The following is an 18,139-nucleotide window of genomic DNA, read 5'->3' on the forward strand; positions in this document are numbered from 1 at the left end:
GGGTAACAAAAATCACCTGAATACCAGCATTAGTCTGACAATTTATATTAACATATTCCTAGTTTTTACACAGAAAACCACGCTAAAACAGCACTGAGATTCTTCTGCTGTCCATGAGAAAATATCTCATCTCTGGTACAAAATAAAGCATAAAAGTTTACATCCATTTACTCTCATAAACACGTAAATCATAATTAGGATGAGTAATCTGGGTGTTTTTTATAGGTAAGGTTCCTTACGTTCGAAGATGCCACGCTATGGAACAATCGTTGTCATTAAAAGGAATGGGACTGATGGAATTGTTTATCCTCTCACCTCAACTTCTTGTTTGTTTGGAAGGTGAGAATTCGATTGCATACATTGAAATAATGAGTGTTTTCCTACAGATGATGTATTTTAATGCTTATTTGCCAAAAATAAACATGTATTTAGGCATGGTGTACTGGAGGAGGGAAGGTGATGCTGGACTAGGGTTAATGTAAGAGTAGAAAGTTGAACTTTTTTTTATTACTGCTTTTTGTCCTTGCCAGAAGTACTTCTATTTATTGATTGATTTTAAATTTATGGCCACAGGAAATCAGGGGAAGGGATTAAAGGGGATAAGTGATAAGACCAGCAGCAAATAAAAAGCATTAGAGATTAGCTTAAGAAAAGGACAGAAAGGAAAAGTCTGTACATTTATAAACATGTTTTAACTCAGTAATAACGTTTAAGAAGGGAGAAATTGTTCTGCAAGTGAGACCAAGGTCCAGGTACCTGTTGCCAGTCCCAGGTCAGAAATGTAAGCCTGAGAATGACTTTAACAGCTCATTTTGTGTAAAAATATTCCACAAATCTCAGGAGACTCTGGAGTAAGTTGATCCCATAGCACCAGCTGTGCTGTAGCCGTGTCTTAGCTTGTTGTGATCTGCTTTTTTCAGTTTGGGTGTTTCCCTGTTTTTCTGATCTCAGCTCTCTGCTGCTGGAGGAGTATGAGCTGCTATTTTGTATTTTGCTGCACTTTAAAAATACTTAGGTAGTTAATTTTCTCCCAAGTTAGACACATCATGCTGCTGTACCATTCCTAACTACAATGTTGGGAAATGCCCTCATTCTCCCAGTGTTTGTGTGGAACTGAACCTTGTTTTTTTTCCCCCCAGGAAATCAGAATGTGACATCCGCATGCGGCTGCCCTGGGTGTCCAACGAGCACTGCAGAATCGAGATCAACGAGAACAAGGAGGTGAGCTGCTGGTCTTGCACTGGGACATGCCACTGCATCCCTGCAGGTCACTCAGGCTTTTGCTTGCTTTTCAGGCAGTCCTGACCAACTTGAGCTCAGTGAACCCCACGCAGCTGAACGGGGCTTGCTTTGAGCAGCCCGTGCCCCTGAGGCACGGGGATGTGTTAACCATTATCGATCGTTCTTTCAGGTGGGTGCCAGCCTCTTCAGTTACTTGATTCTAGAGTGGAAAGAATGGCATTGATTTCAGATTTCTCTAGAAAATCTATTCATCAGAAGGCAGGACTGCTAAAGTTATCTTTTGATCACTTGTATTGCATTAAGCTAAATCAGTGAAGATAGAATTGTTTAGAGACATCATTCTTATTTTGTTTTAGGGGGAAATTTAAAGTGGTTTTAAGTTGCTGAAGCCTTTCAAATGGACATGTGTGCACTGTTGGGAGGGGGCAACTATTCCTAGGTCATTCCTCTTAATAATCAGAATTGAGTCATCAATTATTTGACAAAATACGGTATTTTAAAATATTTTTTCAGGTTTGAATATCCTCTGCAATCAACACCGAAAAGGAAGCGTTCCAGGTCTCCAAAAGATGAAACTCTGCAGGTGACTTTGTGGCTGTGGGTTTTTTCTTTACAAATATATTGGTAGTAGTGACATGATTTTATAATTCCTTGTTCTGTTTTCTTATTAAGAGAAATTATACTTTTCTTATTAAAAGTAACTCTTCAGCCCTAAACTGCCCTTCTGTCTTAAAATACAAATCAACTCTGATAAATACTTTGAAAAATTTAGTAATTTTTAGTCTAAATTTTAGTGAAAAATTGATCTCTTTTTGGTAATAGATAATTAATAATTCATGACGTCACTAAGACAGAGCTATAAATCTTCCACTGAGTTTGGTAAGAAGGGGAGGTTCAAGTGTTTCATTCTTCTTTACAGCTGCTTTGAGCTCAGAATTCAGATGATAAAACAAGATAAACTTCTCCCCTCTAGGGCCTCAGATGTATTGGCCAATGTTAAATATTGAAAAGTTCAAGGATTTAATTTGAATACTTTAAAGCTTGTTTAGGGTCAGTGCATATTCTCTTAAAAATAGGTTTTTTCAATGTAGAATTCAAAGGTGAAGTATAAAATATTTGTTGCTCTGCTGTAATGTTGTACAAATTTACAGGTTCTTCATGTTCAGCAGGTGGCAGAAGTGGAATTATTACACAAACAACCTCCAGGAGCTAAAAGTCTTGATGCTTCAGGTTGGTGCCTGTTTTATGAGGGCTTTGTTTGCTTTTACCCCCTTAACTGCATTTTTTATTGGCATCAGAATTAAACCAAAGTTAAAAGAGGGGGGGAGAAAAGGCATTTTAAGACTTTCCAATCTGAGTGCACCTTGCTGTGTCAGTGGTGATATCATGTTTAAGTGCTGTGAATTCACCTTAGACATTAAAATTTTACTTGAAAATTTAACTGCTCTGCTGACCTACAGCTACACCTTTTTTTAGCAAATGTGGCATTGTCTCATGCATTCTTTCCTAATGAAAATTTGAAACAAATATAATTTTGGAGGTACATGGTATATATTGAAATAATTGTTTACAGGAACCTGTAGAACCAGAAAAATCCAGAGCTGCTAATTCTGGATAATTATAACCCATAGACTGCTTAAGTGCCAGGACTTTACCTTCCCATCCTTCTTGTCCTAAATAATCCTCATTTTCAGAGAAGGCTTTTTATTATCATTTCTGACATTTTTGTCCCAATGCAAAAAGCCCCAGCTGCTTCCAGGTGTCCCATTTCAGTAGATCCTGGCTGACCTGGATCTTCCCCCTTGGGAGGGAAAATAAGGAATTTTTAATCTGTATTTATGGAACTTTTATTTGTAGTTCTGCAATTTGAAAGTAACTCTGTGTCTGTGTTTTTGTTTTGCTTTGCTTTCTTTGTAGATAATGCTGAGTGTGAAGAAAAAAATGCCAATGAAAAGAAAAAAACTCCAGAGAAAAATCTTCCTGAAGCTTTCCCTGTCAAACTCCAAACACCCAAATCTTCACAGAGAATACATCATGTTCTTAAAAAGCAAAATGAAATGTCTCCCTTTAGTAAACTCTATGAAAGTGTGAAAAATGAGCTGAAAGTGGAAAAACCTCTGCACAGGAGAAGTTCCTCTCAGCAAGCTGCAAAAGGAGACCCTGGGAGTGTTCTGCCAGAACCAAGTGCTCCCATTTCATCCCAGAGCGGTCTTTTTGATCTGGGCAGCCTGGCTAAAAGAAAGGAATCAGGCAGGATGGAAAATATTGAAAAATGTATAATTGTGAGACAGAAAGTAGAAAACAGCCCGGGGTTTAACCAGCTGCCAGCTGGGGGGAAAACTCCCAGGAGGAGTTTTAGCAGGAGTCCTCGAGCTCCCATCTCCAAGGAGGTGTCAGGAGATAGCAGTCAGAGTCCATTGCAGGATCCCAAGGGATTAAGGACACCAGGCAGGTCCAGAGGTGCTGCAGTTACACCCAAAGCCAGCAAGGAGAACCACAGGAGCTCCCTGGTGTTGCTGGAGCAGTGCTCCATAGAAAGGTTTGAGTGTCCAGTTCCACGGGCAGCGTGCAGCCCCAGTGGCTGCAGTGCTGCTGCAGGAGCTCTGTGTGCGCTGAGCACTCCAACAACACCCAGGAGGAAGAGTCCTCGCTCTCTGCTCGTGTCACCTCCCAGAGAAAGCTCTGGGATGAACCCTGGAAATCCTGGCACTCCAAGGACCCCACGGCGTGGCTCACTGAAACTGAAGGCACTTCCAGAGATCCCAGCTGGAGCTCCAAGGGAAGATCCAGTGTGCAGAATTGAGAACACGCAACTGCCTTTGCCAGAAGGGGAAAGCTTAAAGCAAAGACGAAACAGCAAACAACAAACACCAGGAAAAACTGCCCAAGAGGTGCTGAAGGAAATCTGGGATCAGGCAAACCTGGATAACTCAAAGGTGGGACATTGTGAAACCCCTGCCTCTCTCTCTGATTCCAAGAGTCCCAGAAGAAGCAGAAGGGAAAGTAAAGAATTCTTGGACAAAAGTGCCCATTCAGAGGCATTGGCTGCAGAAGGGATGTTGGCATCTCCTGCTGGTCAGACACCTGGAAGGAAAAGGGGGAGGCAAAGGAGCTCTGGAGGGCTGGCTGAACCAGCACTGGAGCCAAACACTGCTCAGGAGCAGCACAATTCAGGCAGAAAAGCCAGTGGGACTCCAGCAGAGCTGGCCATGGACAGGTGTCACCAAAACCAGGATTTGGAAGAGGCTACAAGACCTCGGAGAGCATCAGGCAGGAGATCTCCTGGAAGTGCTGCTGAGCTGAGGGACACTGAGCCTGGCTCAGAAACCAAAACTTTTGGCCTCTTGCACGGAGAAGACTCAGGTAAATACATTGGATTCCCTGCCTTGTTTTTGTATGAGAGAAATTCTGTAGCACTTTCCTCAGAATTCTCCTACTTGGGTAAAATGTGGAACCAATTACTGACACTAGTTGTAAAATATTTATCATGGAGTTACATTTGACCTTAACAATACACAATGTGTGTAAAATATCCTGGATTAAATTTATTTCCCTTTAAGGTAAGTTTCTCTGGGTTTGTTTCCAACTTTGAAATGCACAAGGAAAGGTTAAAGTGCTGCCTTGGATTCTTGGATATCTTAAAAATCATTTCAATTGTTCTTTTCAGGCAAGACAAAAAGAATCTCTCAGAAGAGGAAAAGTGGTGAAACCCTCCCTCAGACTTTGGGCAAAAGGAAGAGAGTGTCCTTTGGTGGTCATCTGAGCCCAGAACTCTTTGATAAAAGTTTGCCTCCCAACTCTCCCCTGAAAAGAGGAGCCCTCCCTGCCAGGAGGAGCTTACCCCATGGAAACTCTCCTCGGGCTGTGCTCAAAAAGGCTCAGAGCTTGAAGCACTTGATAGATCAGGTAAATGTTCAGAGTAATCAAGTTGCTGAGTCTGTTACTGTGATCAGAATTTAGAAATTCTATTATATATGTATTTATTCATTCAAAATTAGTAGTAACCCTTTTGTGATGCATGCTGGTGTCACTCATGAGTGTTTGGGGATGCTCAAAGAATCATCAGCTAAAACAGGTTTATTATAAAGTGAAAGTACAACCAAGTTCATTGGCAAGGTCACTACTACTTTTTGGATGGGTGAAACACCAGAAAAAATCAGGCTAAAACTTTAAAATCAATCAACCTGAAACTAAAATGGACATAAAAAGATTTAATTGGTGGCTGAGGATGGATGAAGGGTAAGGATGGGAAAGGGTGAGGATCAAAAGTAAAGGTAAACCCTCCTGCCCAACTTAGCCCAGACTTGATCAACAGTTTAGGAATCACTTATCATTCCTGAAAAAGTGAAATCCAAGTCTTTGGCAGGGCTTGCCTGGAGTGATCACTTCTTTTAAAAGAAGGAAAAATCCTCCATTTACTAATTTTTTTTTTTTTTTCTAGGAAGAGAAGAAGTCATCCAAAAATTCCCCAGCCCAGCAGTCCCCAGGTGCCTCATCCCCCGTCTCAACACCCAGAATCCCTTCGGGCTCTCCAGCCCCCTTCAGGAAGGGGCGTTTCTCCATCTCCCAGCCCCCCACTCCCTTCCCAATTGCAGAGGAGAAGGATGCTGGCACACAAGACATGGATCCAGAGGGGCAGAGTGGTGCCCAAGGGAAAAGCCCAAAATCTCCTCCTGCTGCCCAAGATGCCAAAGCCTTGGTGGCAGGGACAGCTGCCAGGTCAGCCAGAGGTGCCCAGCTGCGCCTGAAGGGCTCTGCCATGAAGGGCAGAGGTGGGGCTGTGGCTGTCATGAGTGCCAAGAGGAGAAGTGGTGCCTCCAATGCCAATTTATTAGGTTGGTTTCAATCGTTCATTTTTAATACTCACTTTCATGCTTTAAAGTACAGGAACCACACTGGAAAAGACTTGTTTTGTTATGCAGAGGCTACCAGGTCATTGGTCAATCTTCTGAAATCTGCTGGCCTTATTGGAAGTGCAAAGTGTTGCATTTTTTTGTTCATAAAGCACATTTACTAAAGCATCTATGAACATAATTAAAGACAAATATTCATGTTCAGAAGTTTTAAAATGGTAAAATTAACATTCTCTTTGCAAGGTTATAGTCATGATCTTTAAAATCTGTCAAGTTCAAGTAGTGTTAAACTAAACCATATTTATCACATCACTTTTGTTCTGAAAAACCTAACCTTTTATAGCAATGCCGCTTTACTTTGGTTATTTTGTGCCTTATTTTTATCCAAGGCTCACAACCTTTGTCCAGGAACTGGGGTGTATATCTAACTACTCAAAGTGGTACATAAGTGATAGAAATAAAAAATAGGATCATAACTGGGTGTTCCTTTCAAATCCTCAGAATTCCCAGTGTTGAGCACTGATTTGAAATAGTTTTGACAGCATTGGAAACTGTAATAGGGGAGTTCTGGTTCTTCAAGTTTTGACTTTTGAATAAGCTTTGAAGTAGGGTGTATTTGTCACCTATTTTCATCAGTTAAATCAGTTTGACAAAGTCCAATTCCCCATTCACCCAGGAATTTTTATTACTTTATTGTTCTGTCCATTCTAATGGCAGCAGAGCTCTTGACAAATACCAGTGGCATTCCATTTCTCACCACCTCACTAATGTGCTTTTTTGATACCACTGCATCAATTCCTTCTGTAATATGAAAAGAACATCACAGCTCTTAAAAATTTCAGATCCAAAGTAAAACTGTTTCCAGAGCTTTTTCGGGTAATTTCCTGGATGTTTGGCATTTTTCTCTGCATCCTGCACGCCCTGACAATGTCAGCTTTTCAAAGTTCTTTTTATTTACAGACTGACATAGCAATTCTGACAAGAGAATAACAGCATCCTTTTCTTGGATGGAAAAGGAACAGCATTCCCCTTTTCATCTCTGTTTTAAAAAGTCATTTCTTTTATGTGATCCCTTTGTTCTGATAGCTTTTTTTTTTTTTTTCCTGAAGTAAACAAGGCAGGTGTCCTACAACTTCCAGCTTCATTTATTCCACAGCTGTAATTCCCTGCTCCCACTGCTGTGTACAGAATGATGCTGTGATGAAGATAACCTTGCTTTGGGAATTTGGGGAGTGTGTCACAAGGAGAAAGTGATACAAGAAAAATTATGGGAAGTCTGTGTAGATCTAAATTCAGGATAAATAACTGAAATTCCTCAGGAAGGTGGTGAAAGAAACTTCACTTAGAAACAATTTCTCTTCTGTTGTTAAATCTCACCAGAGTAAAGCTCATCTATAATGAACAAGGCTGAAAAGCTCATGGCAAGTTTTTTGTTGGGGAAAATGAGTTCCTTCCAAAAGAGAGAGGAAGGAACTGGGTCAGTGGTCAGCTGTAGGATCTGAGCTGTGTTTGACACAGCTCATTGTTTCACTGTATGAAGCTCATTGTTTCACTGTGGAAAGCCACACTGGGTACTTGGAGTCTTCTTAAACTTCAGCTGAAATTGGATTTTCAAATTGAGAATATTTCAGAGAACACTTCAGGTGTTATCAGATAATAACAACCACTTTCCTCTGCCAGACTGCAGAAAATGTATTGGAATCATAAATAATTGTGAACTTCCATTTACACAGCTGAGAGTTGAATTGGTTCTTTCTCCTTTTCTTCTAGTTGCAAAATCTTGGGCAGAAGTGGTAAAATTGGGGGTTGCAAGACCACAGCCAAGGACTGCTAAAAAAACTGTCCATAAAGGCAAAGCCCTGAAGAGATTAAAGCACCCACCAAAGGTATGCTTTTCTTTCTTAGGTTGCTTTGTTTTATTTTCTTGCATATCCACCAAGCAGCCTGGATGGATTTTGATTGAGAAGCTGAGCTCTTGGTGTGATGTAAAATGGGAGTCATTGTCTCCCACAGCATGTGGGAGATGGAGGTTTGTGCAAAAATAATCACAGAATTAGTAGGGTTGGAAAAGACTTCCAAGATCTTGGAATCCAAGCTCTGATGATAAAAATCAGGCAGGATCTGCCTTTCCTAAACTCAGGCTGGCCAGACCTTCCAACCCTCCCTGGCCCTGGACATCCTCCAGCCTTCTGGAGCCTCCCAGTTAACCATGACTGATGATAAATTGTGGAAGGAGCTTGGCCAGCTCTTCCACCATGAATCTTTGTTTAATAACTGTTTGGTTTTGGTTTTGTTTGTTTTTTTTTTTCCCTTTTCCCTCTGCAGACTCCAGAGAAGAAAATAAAAGGTCACTTCAGCACAGGTCATGCAGAGTCACCTGCTACCATAGTTGTAGGTAGAGCTTATTCCACCACAGTCAGGTCAGCTGGACACGTCCCTAAAGTGGTAAAAAATCCCAAGCTGAAGCTCAACATGGATATGGATGAAAGTTTCACAGGTGAGATTTCAAAGTCTGTTGCTTCATCTGCCTGCTGTGCAGTTCTTTTGTCAAAACCTCTGCTCATTTCCCCAAATGTCACTTCTAGGGGTGCCTGAAATGTTCCAAACCCCAAAAAATCAGAGAGAAGGAACACTTCCTCTGGCCACTGCTCACAGTGCTGATGTTACACCACCATGGGCTGCAGGGGACATTTCTGACTTGCACACTCCGGAGGAATCTGGTAGGTTTGATATTTTAAAAAAAGAATACTGAGGTATATTATGGGTTAGCAGCAGTCTCAGCCTAGGCAGATTTAACTGAGGTGAAGCATCCAGCAACCCATGAGAGGAACCATTGAGATTTATCAGGTATTAAAGGAAAATGTAGTTCCAGTTAGTTTCTGAGTAGGATATTTTATTATTCATTCTGTTTGGTATGGAACTTCAAGCTGCTGATGAGACATCCAGACACTGAATGCCCAATGCACATGTTTAGATTTTGATTTCTAGAAGGGTGTATTTGAAGTTGATTGTTTTTATTATGCAGCAATTAAAATGCTTGGGTTTTCTGCTTAATTTATTTTCCAAATGACATAAGTCTACTGCTTATTTCAGGAGAGATGATGGTGTCACCATTAAATAATTCAGATGCTTCAGAGCAGAAGCAAGTGAGTCCAGGCATATTCCACCTTCTGAGACAGGAGTCATCTCCACCTATGTTTGATGAGATAGCCACAAAAACTCCTGAAAAGAGAAAAGCTGTGCACAAAGATACTGTGGATAGTTTGGCAGTAACTCCAACAAAACCAGCATCTCTGGTGAAATCAGGAAGTAAAAGGAGGGCTCCAAAGCAGAAAGTGGAGCCAGTTGAGGTCATGTCAAGCAAAAGGAAGATTTTAAGGACCCCTGGGCAAAGGTCGGAACCAGGAGAGGTTTTGTCAGGTATCAAGAGACTCATGAAGACCCCAAAGCAGAAATTGGAGCCTACAGAGGTTTTGTCAGGGATCAAACAGCTCTTGAAGACTCCAGATCAGAAATTGGAGCCTACAGAGGTTTTGTCAGGCACCAAGCACCTCTTGAAAACCCCAAATCAGAAGTTGGAGCCTGTAGAAGTTTTGTCAGGCATCAAACAGCTCTTGAAGACCCCAAAGCAGAAATTGGAGCCTACAGAGGTTTTGTCAGGCATCAAACAGCTCTTGAAGACTCCAGATCAGAAATTGGAGCCTACAGAGGTTTTGTCAGGCACCAAGCACCTCTTGAAAACCCCAAATCAGAAGTTGGAGCCTGTAGAAGTTTTGTCAGGCATCAAACAGCTCTTGAAGACCCCAAAGCAGAAATTGGAGCCTACAGAGGTTTTGTCAGGCACCAAGCACCTCTTGAAAACCCCAAATCAGAAGTTGGAGCCTGTAGAAGTTTTGTCAGGCATCAAACAGCTCTTGAAGACCCCAAAGCAGAAATTGGAGCCTACAGAGGTTTTGTCAGGCATCAAACAGCTCTTGAAGACTCCAGATCAGAAATTGGAGCCTACAGAGGTTTTGTCAGGCACCAAGCACCTCTTGAAAACCCCAAATCAGAAGTTGGAGCCTGTAGAAGTTTTGTCAGGCATCAAACAGCTCTTGAAGACCCCAAAGCAGAAATTGGAGCCTACAGAGGTTTTGTCAGGCATCAAACAGCTCTTGAAGACTCCAGATCAGAAATTGGAGCCTACAGAGGTTTTGTCAGGCACCAAGCACCTCTTGAAAACCCCAAATCAGAAGTTGGAGCCTGTAGAAGTTTTGTCAGGCATCAAACAGCTCTTGAAGACCCCAAAGCAGAAATTGGAGCCTACAGAGGTTCTATCAGGCATCAAACAGCTCTTGAAAACCCCAAATCAGAAACTGGAGCCTGTAGAGGCTTTGTCAGGCATTAAGCATCTCATAAGGACCCCAAAGCAGCAGCTGGAGCCTGTAGAGGTTCTGTCAGGCATCAAGCACCTCTTAAAGACCCCAAAGCAGAAGTTGGAGCCTGTAGAGGTTCTGTCAGGCATCAAGCACCTCTTGAAAACCCCAAAGCAGAAGTTGGAGCCTGTGGAGGCTTTGTCAGGCATCAAACAGCTCATGAGGACCCCACGGCGGAAGCCAGAGCCAGTGGAGGACCTGTCAGGCATTAAGCAGCTCCTGAAGACCCCTCAGCAAGAGCTGGAACCAGTCACTGATGAAATTGCCTTGAAAAGGTTGCTGGAGACTCCAGTAGAGAGCAGAGAGCAGTAAAAGCTGTGCCAGCTGTGACTTCAGCCAGGAAAAGCCCAAAGCTGAAATCCCAGCCTGTGGAAGACATGGTTGGCATCAGCCGCATTTTCCAGACACCAAAGGAGAAGGTGCAGCCTGTGGAAAACATGTTTGGAATTAAGAGATTGATGAAGTCTCCTAAAGAGAAATATCAACCAGTTGAGGATTTTGTGGGGCTGCAAAGGCTCATGGCAGAACCCAGGCAGAAATCTTCTGATTTTGAAGTGGACTATGCTGGAGTGACTGAAATGTTTGGTACCCCAGAGAAATGAAGGTAAAATACTTCAACTTTTGGAAAGGATGTTTTTAGATTTTGAAACCTGTGGTTGAAATGCATTTTGACTTCCTAGTATGACACTTTCTTCTATCTTGCAACATTTTTTGGGGACAGCTGCATTTGTGTGTATTAAAATGGATTTATTTGAAAGGACCTGTCACAAACAAGTGTTTTGAGGTTAAGTATCATTAAAAACAGGCTTAATGAAAGTGATAAGGTTAATATAAAAGTGACATTGCCAGCATCTCATTCACCATTCCACACTGACCACTGCAAGTAGGAGAAGTGAAGTTCTCCAGTTAGTGGGTCAGGGTGGGTGATGTCTGTGCCCAGCCTGGTTTGTTCTGGTGCTGCTTTTTATTGTGACAAGAATCTTGATCTTCAGTGGAGATGTGCTGGCATCACTGCCAGTATCATTTCCTGAAAAAATTACTTTGATTCTCACATTCCATAGGTAAAATGCTGAGTATCCCTGGGCTTAGTGCTTAGAACCACAATAAAACACTACAGAGCACTCAATTTCTCTTCAGTACCCCAAGTTCCCTTTGAGCACTAAATTAGGCACTTCTCAACCTCTCCACAATGTTGTCTTTCACTTTAGATGGCAAGAATTGAATTTGCTATGTTTGTGAGTTTATATCAGATAAATGGATGATGCATTTATAAGACTAATTGATTTAATTTGTAAGGAAAGGGTTTCACAAACATTTTTATAAATGTTGCTGTACATTCATCTGGTTTTGGTTGGCTCCATAAGTTCTTGTCCTGTCAGACACACATTTATTGGTTATTTTTTATTCATTTAGGTCAGATCAGTAAATGTTATGGATTCTCAGGGAGAAATTGCATCTCCTGGTTCTAATTCCAGTCATAAACGTGGTAAGTACAAATATTTTGCTTAGAGGAATAATGAATATATAAAATCATAAATTTTACCATGAAGTTCAAATGTTGTTTAAACCTCTCTCAGTGAGCTCAGCTATTTCCTGAGCTAAGATAATTTTTTCCCTTTGACCTATTCAAATAAATTAAACAACTTCAGTCAGAAGCCTGGCCTTTAATCTAGGAATTGGTTAAATATTTCTGTATTTATTGTATGATTTGTTTGAGCAAGATGCCTCTCTGAGGAAAATGGAAATACTCAATCAGGCACAGGAATGTCTAATTTTTGTTGGTGCTCTTTGCCCTCCTCTAGAAGAGAAAGGAAAAGTTTCCCAAGGTGAAGATTCCCAACAGAAGGACTCAGCTGGTGAAGAGCAGCCTACCCAGAGACCCAGAAGGGGCAGGAGGGCTGTGCCTCCTGCTGCAGCAAAGCCAAGTGAAAATGGTGTGAGTTTAAAGGAGTTGCAGAGTCCTGAAACCCAAGAGGAGATGGGAGTGATCACACTTGAAAACAAGGGAAGAGGAAGGAGGACAAAGCGTTGCATGCAAGAGGCGGCTCCAAAGTGCCCTGATCAGGAAGGACTTGACATTGTCTCATCTGTGGAACCACCTGGAGCTGCTCAGAGAGCAGGGAGAGGTAAAAGGAAAGAGCTGAAGGAGTTAAAACATCCAAATGAACATCTGGAGTCTTGTGCTGAAGATTCCTCAGTGCTACAAAAAGCGCCTGCAAATACCAAACAGAGTTTGCAGGACTGTGGCACCAATGGAACTGAAGGTGATCCAGGCACAAAGACAGGAGCTGGAAGCATTCAGGGTGAAATGTGTCAGCTGCAAACAGGTGTAAATAATCCTGATAGCAAAGCTGCTGCCAGTGGCATGGAGGACAGTGAAGAAGTGCTCCTGTCACCAAGGAGGAGGCGCAGAGGAGTGCAGAGCACAGAACCAGTGATTCCACCAAGAAGAGGGAGACAGGCAAGGGATCACCAAGGTAAAGCAGCTTCTCCAGGAGAGCTTCATGGAACAACCAGAAAGCTTCGTAAAGACCCATCCCCAAAGGTTTCACAAAGACAGGAACAGGCTTGTGACAAAGCTCCTGAGGCTGTCACAGCCCAAGAATCTGAAAATGGCACTAAACTTGAACTAAAGGCAACAGAGAGAAGAGTTACATCTCTTAGAAGTACTAGAAACAGAAAGCACTCAGCTGAAATAAAAGCAGACACTTGTGAGGTCACACTTGAAAATACACAAAACATTCAGAAAACTGAGGAAACATCAACTGAAACTGATGCAGAAACACAATCCCACGTGAAAAATAAGATGAAAGAATCTCAGGGATATGAAACAGAAAATGCTCAGGAAAATACAACAGAGGCAGCTCGAAGATTAAAGGCAGAGTCACCTTCTGCAGAGACAAACAAAATGCCAGTCAGTGCTCAGAACATGGAAGCAAACAGGGCTAGAAGCAGGAGAGGCAAAAAAGACTCTTTGGAGCAAAAAGCTGAGGAATTTACTGAAAATGTGAACAGCCTAAAACCAATTGCTCCCAAATTGAAGTCAGAAGTGGATGAGTCTTCTCTGCAGGACTCTGTGGGCTCTGTTTGTGTCAGTGCAGCCCAAGGCAGGGAGGAGCAGCCCAGCCCAGGTGCCCCACCAGTCCCAGCTGCAGACAGTGCCAGTCCTGCTCAGGGCACTCAGAGGAGGACCAGAAATGAACAGGGAATACTTAGAGCAAAGCAAACTGAAACCCTGCAGGGCAGTCCAGCACAAAAAAATGCAGTGGTGTCTAGAAGAGGAAGAGGTAAAAAAGTTAATTTTCAGCTTGAAGAAAGCAGTTCCAAAGCAATTGAAGGAAAAAGTTTACCTGAGGGTGATGAAGGGATGACTGACAAAGATAATCAACATGAGAATTCCGAAAATCTTCCTTCACAGGGAAGGAGGGGCAGGAGAAAGCAACCTGATTCCATCCCACAAGAAGCTAGTCCTGCCTTTATGGAAAAACAAACATTAACTGCAGATCATAGGAAAGATGAGGCTGTTGTACAAGAGGCAGGATCAGCTTTGGAAGCTGCTCCCTCTTCAGCAGAGGACAATCCACCGAGGCGGGGCAGGAGGCGCCAGGTGGCTGCAGCCTCACAGAGCAGATCTCCTTCTGTCAGAACGAGACGTGGGCTGCTGCTGGAAGGTGATGCTACGCAGGTGGCACAGAGAGAAGAGGGAAATGCAGCTCTGGGTAATAAAACTTTACAGGCAAAAGTGAATGCACCAGCAAGGGACAGAAGGAAAAAGATGGATCCAGCAGCAGAGGCAAGAAGTCCAACTCCTCTCCAGGGAAAATGTGGCTTGTCAGAGACTAAAGATGAGGGTACTCAGGAAGAACAAAGTGTGCCTTTGGAAGCAGTGTCCTGTGCTAAGGAGAAGGCACCAGGAAGGGGCAGAAGGAAAGAAGCTGCTCTGGCATCACACACAACCAAGTCCATCTCTCTTCGAGGGAAGCGCAGGTTGCCGGCAGGTGATGGAGAAGAAGCTCCCAAAGAAGAGCAGAATGTTCCCTTAGAAACTTGTGATCCATCTGGAAAAGAAAATCAACTGAGAAGAGGCAGGAGGAAGGAAACTGCCCCCTTGATAGAAGCCAAAAGTTCTATTCAGGGAAACCAGGTCCTGTCAAAACGAAGTGGCAGAAAAAATAACAATAGGGAAGCTAAAGAGAATTTGGACAATTCTTCCCAAGAAAATATGGAGCTTGTACAAGAGAGCTTGAGGCAAGTAACCACTTCACTGGCTCTTAATCCCACCTCACTTCAGGGTTTGCCAGAAGGTGGTAAAGACAGAATTCCTGAAGAAAAAAGTAAACTTCTGGATGTAGCTCCACCTGCAAAAGAAAATCCATCAAGAGTGGGCTGGAAGAAAACTTCCACTTCTGAAGAAACAATTTCCACTTCTCTCAGGGGAAAACCCAACCTGCCCAGAGGCAGAGGTCAGAAGAGGGTTCTTCAAGAAAGTGAAGATGCATCTCCAGAAAATAATCCATGCCAAGGAAGAACAAGGCAGTTGAGAAACAGTAGGAGGAAGGTGGAGGTGTCATTAGAGGCAGCTACTTCTGCTTCTCCCCACAGAAGCGGTGACTTGCCAGGAAGTGGCAGCACTCTGGGAACTCAGGATTTGAGTGGAGCATCCACTGGTTCTGAGGAGAATCAGCCAGGAAAAGGCCAGGAGGGTGCCCCTGCTCCACAGGCAGCTCCCGCCTCTCGCAGGAGGAAGTGCCAGCTGCCAGCAGAGGATGTGCCACCCAAAAAACTAAAACCAGGTGAGGCAAGGCTTGGCTTTCTCTTGAAGGTTGGATGAGTTTGTAGATACGCCAATTGAGTACAGAGCTCTGGGGCTGCTGATGGAGAAGATCCAAGATCTCAGCTCTCTCAGCTGCTCCTGGGGCTCTCCCCAGCTCCGTTCCCTTCCCTGGTCACTCTCCAGCCCCTCCATGTCCCTCCTGAGCTGAGGGACCCAAACTGGGCACAGCACTGGAGGTGCCTCCCCAGTGCAGGGGACAATCACTGTCCTGGTCCTGCTGCCACCTAAAATATCCCCTGGAGTTTTCAGCTTGACTTAAGAACTCCCAATCAGAAAATATTATCAAATGAGTGCCTTGAAGTAGAAATGGCAGCAACTCTTTGGTGCTGCAGCAAGGAATTGCCTGCCATAAAACTTGCTCTCTTCTCATTTTTGCAGGACTTTGGTGTTGGTCCTGTTTTAGTTTCACATATCGGTGGGAGGAATTTTAGCTAAAATGGCAGCTAATTGGTTTTGGTGCTCTCATTAATGTTAACCTACTTTCAGAAATAGCTGTGAATCCTCAGGGATCCAACTTAAAGGATATTGGATGTGCAGAAGTGTGGGGTTGGTATTTGGTTTGTTGAATTCAGAGATAGAATCTTTGGAATGTTGTCATTGGGGACATTTCCTTTCAAAACAATGTAGGTGAAGATGGAATTTTGTGGGAAATGTTTGATTGATGATACAAATTGACATTTTTTCCATGTGCAAATAGGGAATGATGAAAATGGGTCTCTCCAAAGAGGAAGAAGAAACAAAACTAAACTTGGAGAAGAGGATGCAAGGGCAGCTCAGACCACTGGAGGGATGGAGAGGAGGACAAGATCCAGCACAAGAACAAGGAAATAGCCTTAGGAGTCCCAGAACCAGTTTTTAAATCAATTCAGTAATTCCAATTACAGTTGTTTTTTTTAATGTGAATTGATTTGCACTCTGATTTTAAGCTAAGATTTTTGGTAATGACATGATTGCTTTGCAAAATACGTTTCTTAATGTGTCTACAGATAGGAAGTAGATCTTTCTTTAGTAGCTTTGCCAATATGTGGTGGTTCCTAAACCACGGGGTGCTTGTGCAAAGCTGCAAACATAAATTCCATTTTGTTTACCAGTGTTTCTCCCCTTTTTCCTGCTGATCAGTACAACAATCAGGAAGCCATATTACTGCCAGCTAAAACTATTTTCTGCTGAAATTTTCCTATGCTTAAGTTTTATTTTTCCTTGGAGTTCTGTAAATATTCTTTTTAAAAAAAAAAAGTAGTTGTATTAGCAGAAGTATTATGCTAAATTTTTAATAAGTTTTTTTAAAAAATTAAATTTGTATTGAAAAGTGCAGGTTCTGAAGTCATTAAACTTGTAAACAGTTTGGCACTTGTGTGGTTTTTTGCTTTTAAGGATGCTTAAGAATAATTGCTGCTGTCTTAGGAGTTCATTTTTAAGGTTCATCCTCTGATTGATGTGGTTTTCAGGCAGAATTTTTAGGACTTTTTACAGATAATTTGTCTTCAAGGCTGGGGGCTTCTTAAATGCAGAAACAGAGAAAACTCAGCCTGGGCATCAAACTTGTGTGCAGTTGTTAGACCTGATTCAAAATCCTTTGTTGATGTGGTGTGTGAGGAGTTGGGGATGGTTCTGCAGCAGAGCAGTTGGAATTGGAATTGTTCAGGTTGGAAAAGACCCCTAAGACTCCAAACTTCAGATCTGATATAATATTTTTTTTTTTAATTTAGGTTGGATTTTTTGCTTGTTTGTTTTTTATCATGTGGAATGTGCTGTACCCATATCCACAGAGGGTTTTTATTGAATTATAATGCACTTTTTTTTTTTTAATTACTCAATTCTAGTGTGAAAATTCCCAGTCTGTCCGTACATCTAGGGTTGCTCCATCCCAGGTGCAGAATCTGCTACTTTCCCTTGAACTTCACATGGTTAAATATGAGAATTGGAATATACTATGGTGGGTGGAAGGGGGAGGTCTTTTGGTTTGGTTTGGGTTTTTTGTGGCTTTTTTTAACCCTGTTTTCCAATCATGACATTCCTAGAACTTTAACACTGAAATCTCAGAGGAGAAAAGCAAAATTTTACCATCTCCCCTAAATTCAAAACTGTCTCCTTTGTATAAGCAATGCCATGGTTGGGAAATACAGGGATCCACAGGAATATTTTTCTGGTTCTAAGAAGTTGTTTGGGTTTTTTTCTCCAGTCACTCAGATCTGTCCCTTTTTGGTTTTTAATCCTAGTTCAAATCTAACAAAGCTTGGATTAAATGCCTCAATTCTCCTCCAGAGCTGGGGTTTCTCCCCAAGATGGAATTTGTGGATAAACTAAACTTGAGGAACATCTCCTGAAGTAAATTCTCCTTCTCTAGTATCAAAAATCAGGAATTGTCTCCTCTCATTGCCACTTTCCCAGGTGCCTCACTGGAGCTGGTCTCGAGACTGGGAAGGAATCCTGGGCAGAATCTCCTCTAACGTGGGCAGAGCCTCTCCCTGAGGAATTTATCCCACTGCTTTTGCAGGAATTGAAGAGATCTCCCTGAGGAATGTGTCCCAGTGCTTTTGTAGGAATTTCAGAGATCTCCCTGAGGAATTTATCCCACCGCTTTTGTAGGAATTTCAGAGATCTCCCTGAGGAATTTATCCCACCGCTTTTGTAGGAATTTCAGAGATCTCCCTGAGGAATTTATCCCACTGCTTTTGTAGGAATTGGAGAGATCTCTCTGAGGAATGTATCCCACTGCTTTTGTAGGAATTTCAGGGATCTCCCTGAGGAATTTATCCCACTGCTTTTGTAGGAATTGGAGAGACCTCTCTGAG

The 18,139-nt window shown here is 42.4% G+C and overlaps 3 protein-coding genes across 3 annotated transcripts; all 3 read left to right on the plus strand.

Moving 5' to 3' along the window:
* The first annotated feature begins 247 nt into the window (after positions 1-247).
* MKI67 (marker of proliferation Ki-67) lies at positions 248-8,690 on the plus strand. The gene is made up of 11 exons (XM_054515681.1): positions 248-339; positions 1,140-1,221; positions 1,296-1,411; positions 1,756-1,825; positions 2,394-2,472; positions 3,160-4,605; positions 4,910-5,148; positions 5,684-6,077; positions 7,866-7,981; positions 8,421-8,592; positions 8,635-8,690. Exons 1-11 carry the CDS (start codon positions 248-250, stop codon positions 8,688-8,690), a joined length of 2,862 nt encoding a protein of 953 aa, XP_054371656.1.
* On the plus strand, positions 8,687-11,103 carry LOC118688589 (proliferation marker protein Ki-67-like). The gene is made up of 2 exons (XM_036386249.2): positions 8,687-8,815; positions 9,189-11,103. Exons 1-2 carry the CDS (start codon positions 8,692-8,694, stop codon positions 10,820-10,822), a joined length of 1,758 nt encoding a protein of 585 aa, XP_036242142.2. The 5' UTR covers positions 8,687-8,691; the 3' UTR covers positions 10,823-11,103.
* LOC129046753 (ribosome-binding protein 1-like) lies at positions 10,888-16,689 on the plus strand. The gene is made up of 4 exons (XM_054515682.1): positions 10,888-11,079; positions 11,924-11,996; positions 12,313-15,303; positions 16,042-16,689. Exons 1-4 carry the CDS (start codon positions 10,888-10,890, stop codon positions 16,173-16,175), a joined length of 3,390 nt encoding a protein of 1,129 aa, XP_054371657.1. The 3' UTR covers positions 16,176-16,689.
* The last annotated feature ends 1,450 nt before the right edge of the window (positions 16,690-18,139 follow it).

Source organism: Molothrus ater, chromosome 8 (assembly GCF_012460135.2).
Source record: "Molothrus ater isolate BHLD 08-10-18 breed brown headed cowbird chromosome 8, BPBGC_Mater_1.1, whole genome shotgun sequence".
Classification (NCBI taxonomy): Eukaryota; Metazoa; Chordata; class Aves; order Passeriformes; family Icteridae; genus Molothrus; species Molothrus ater.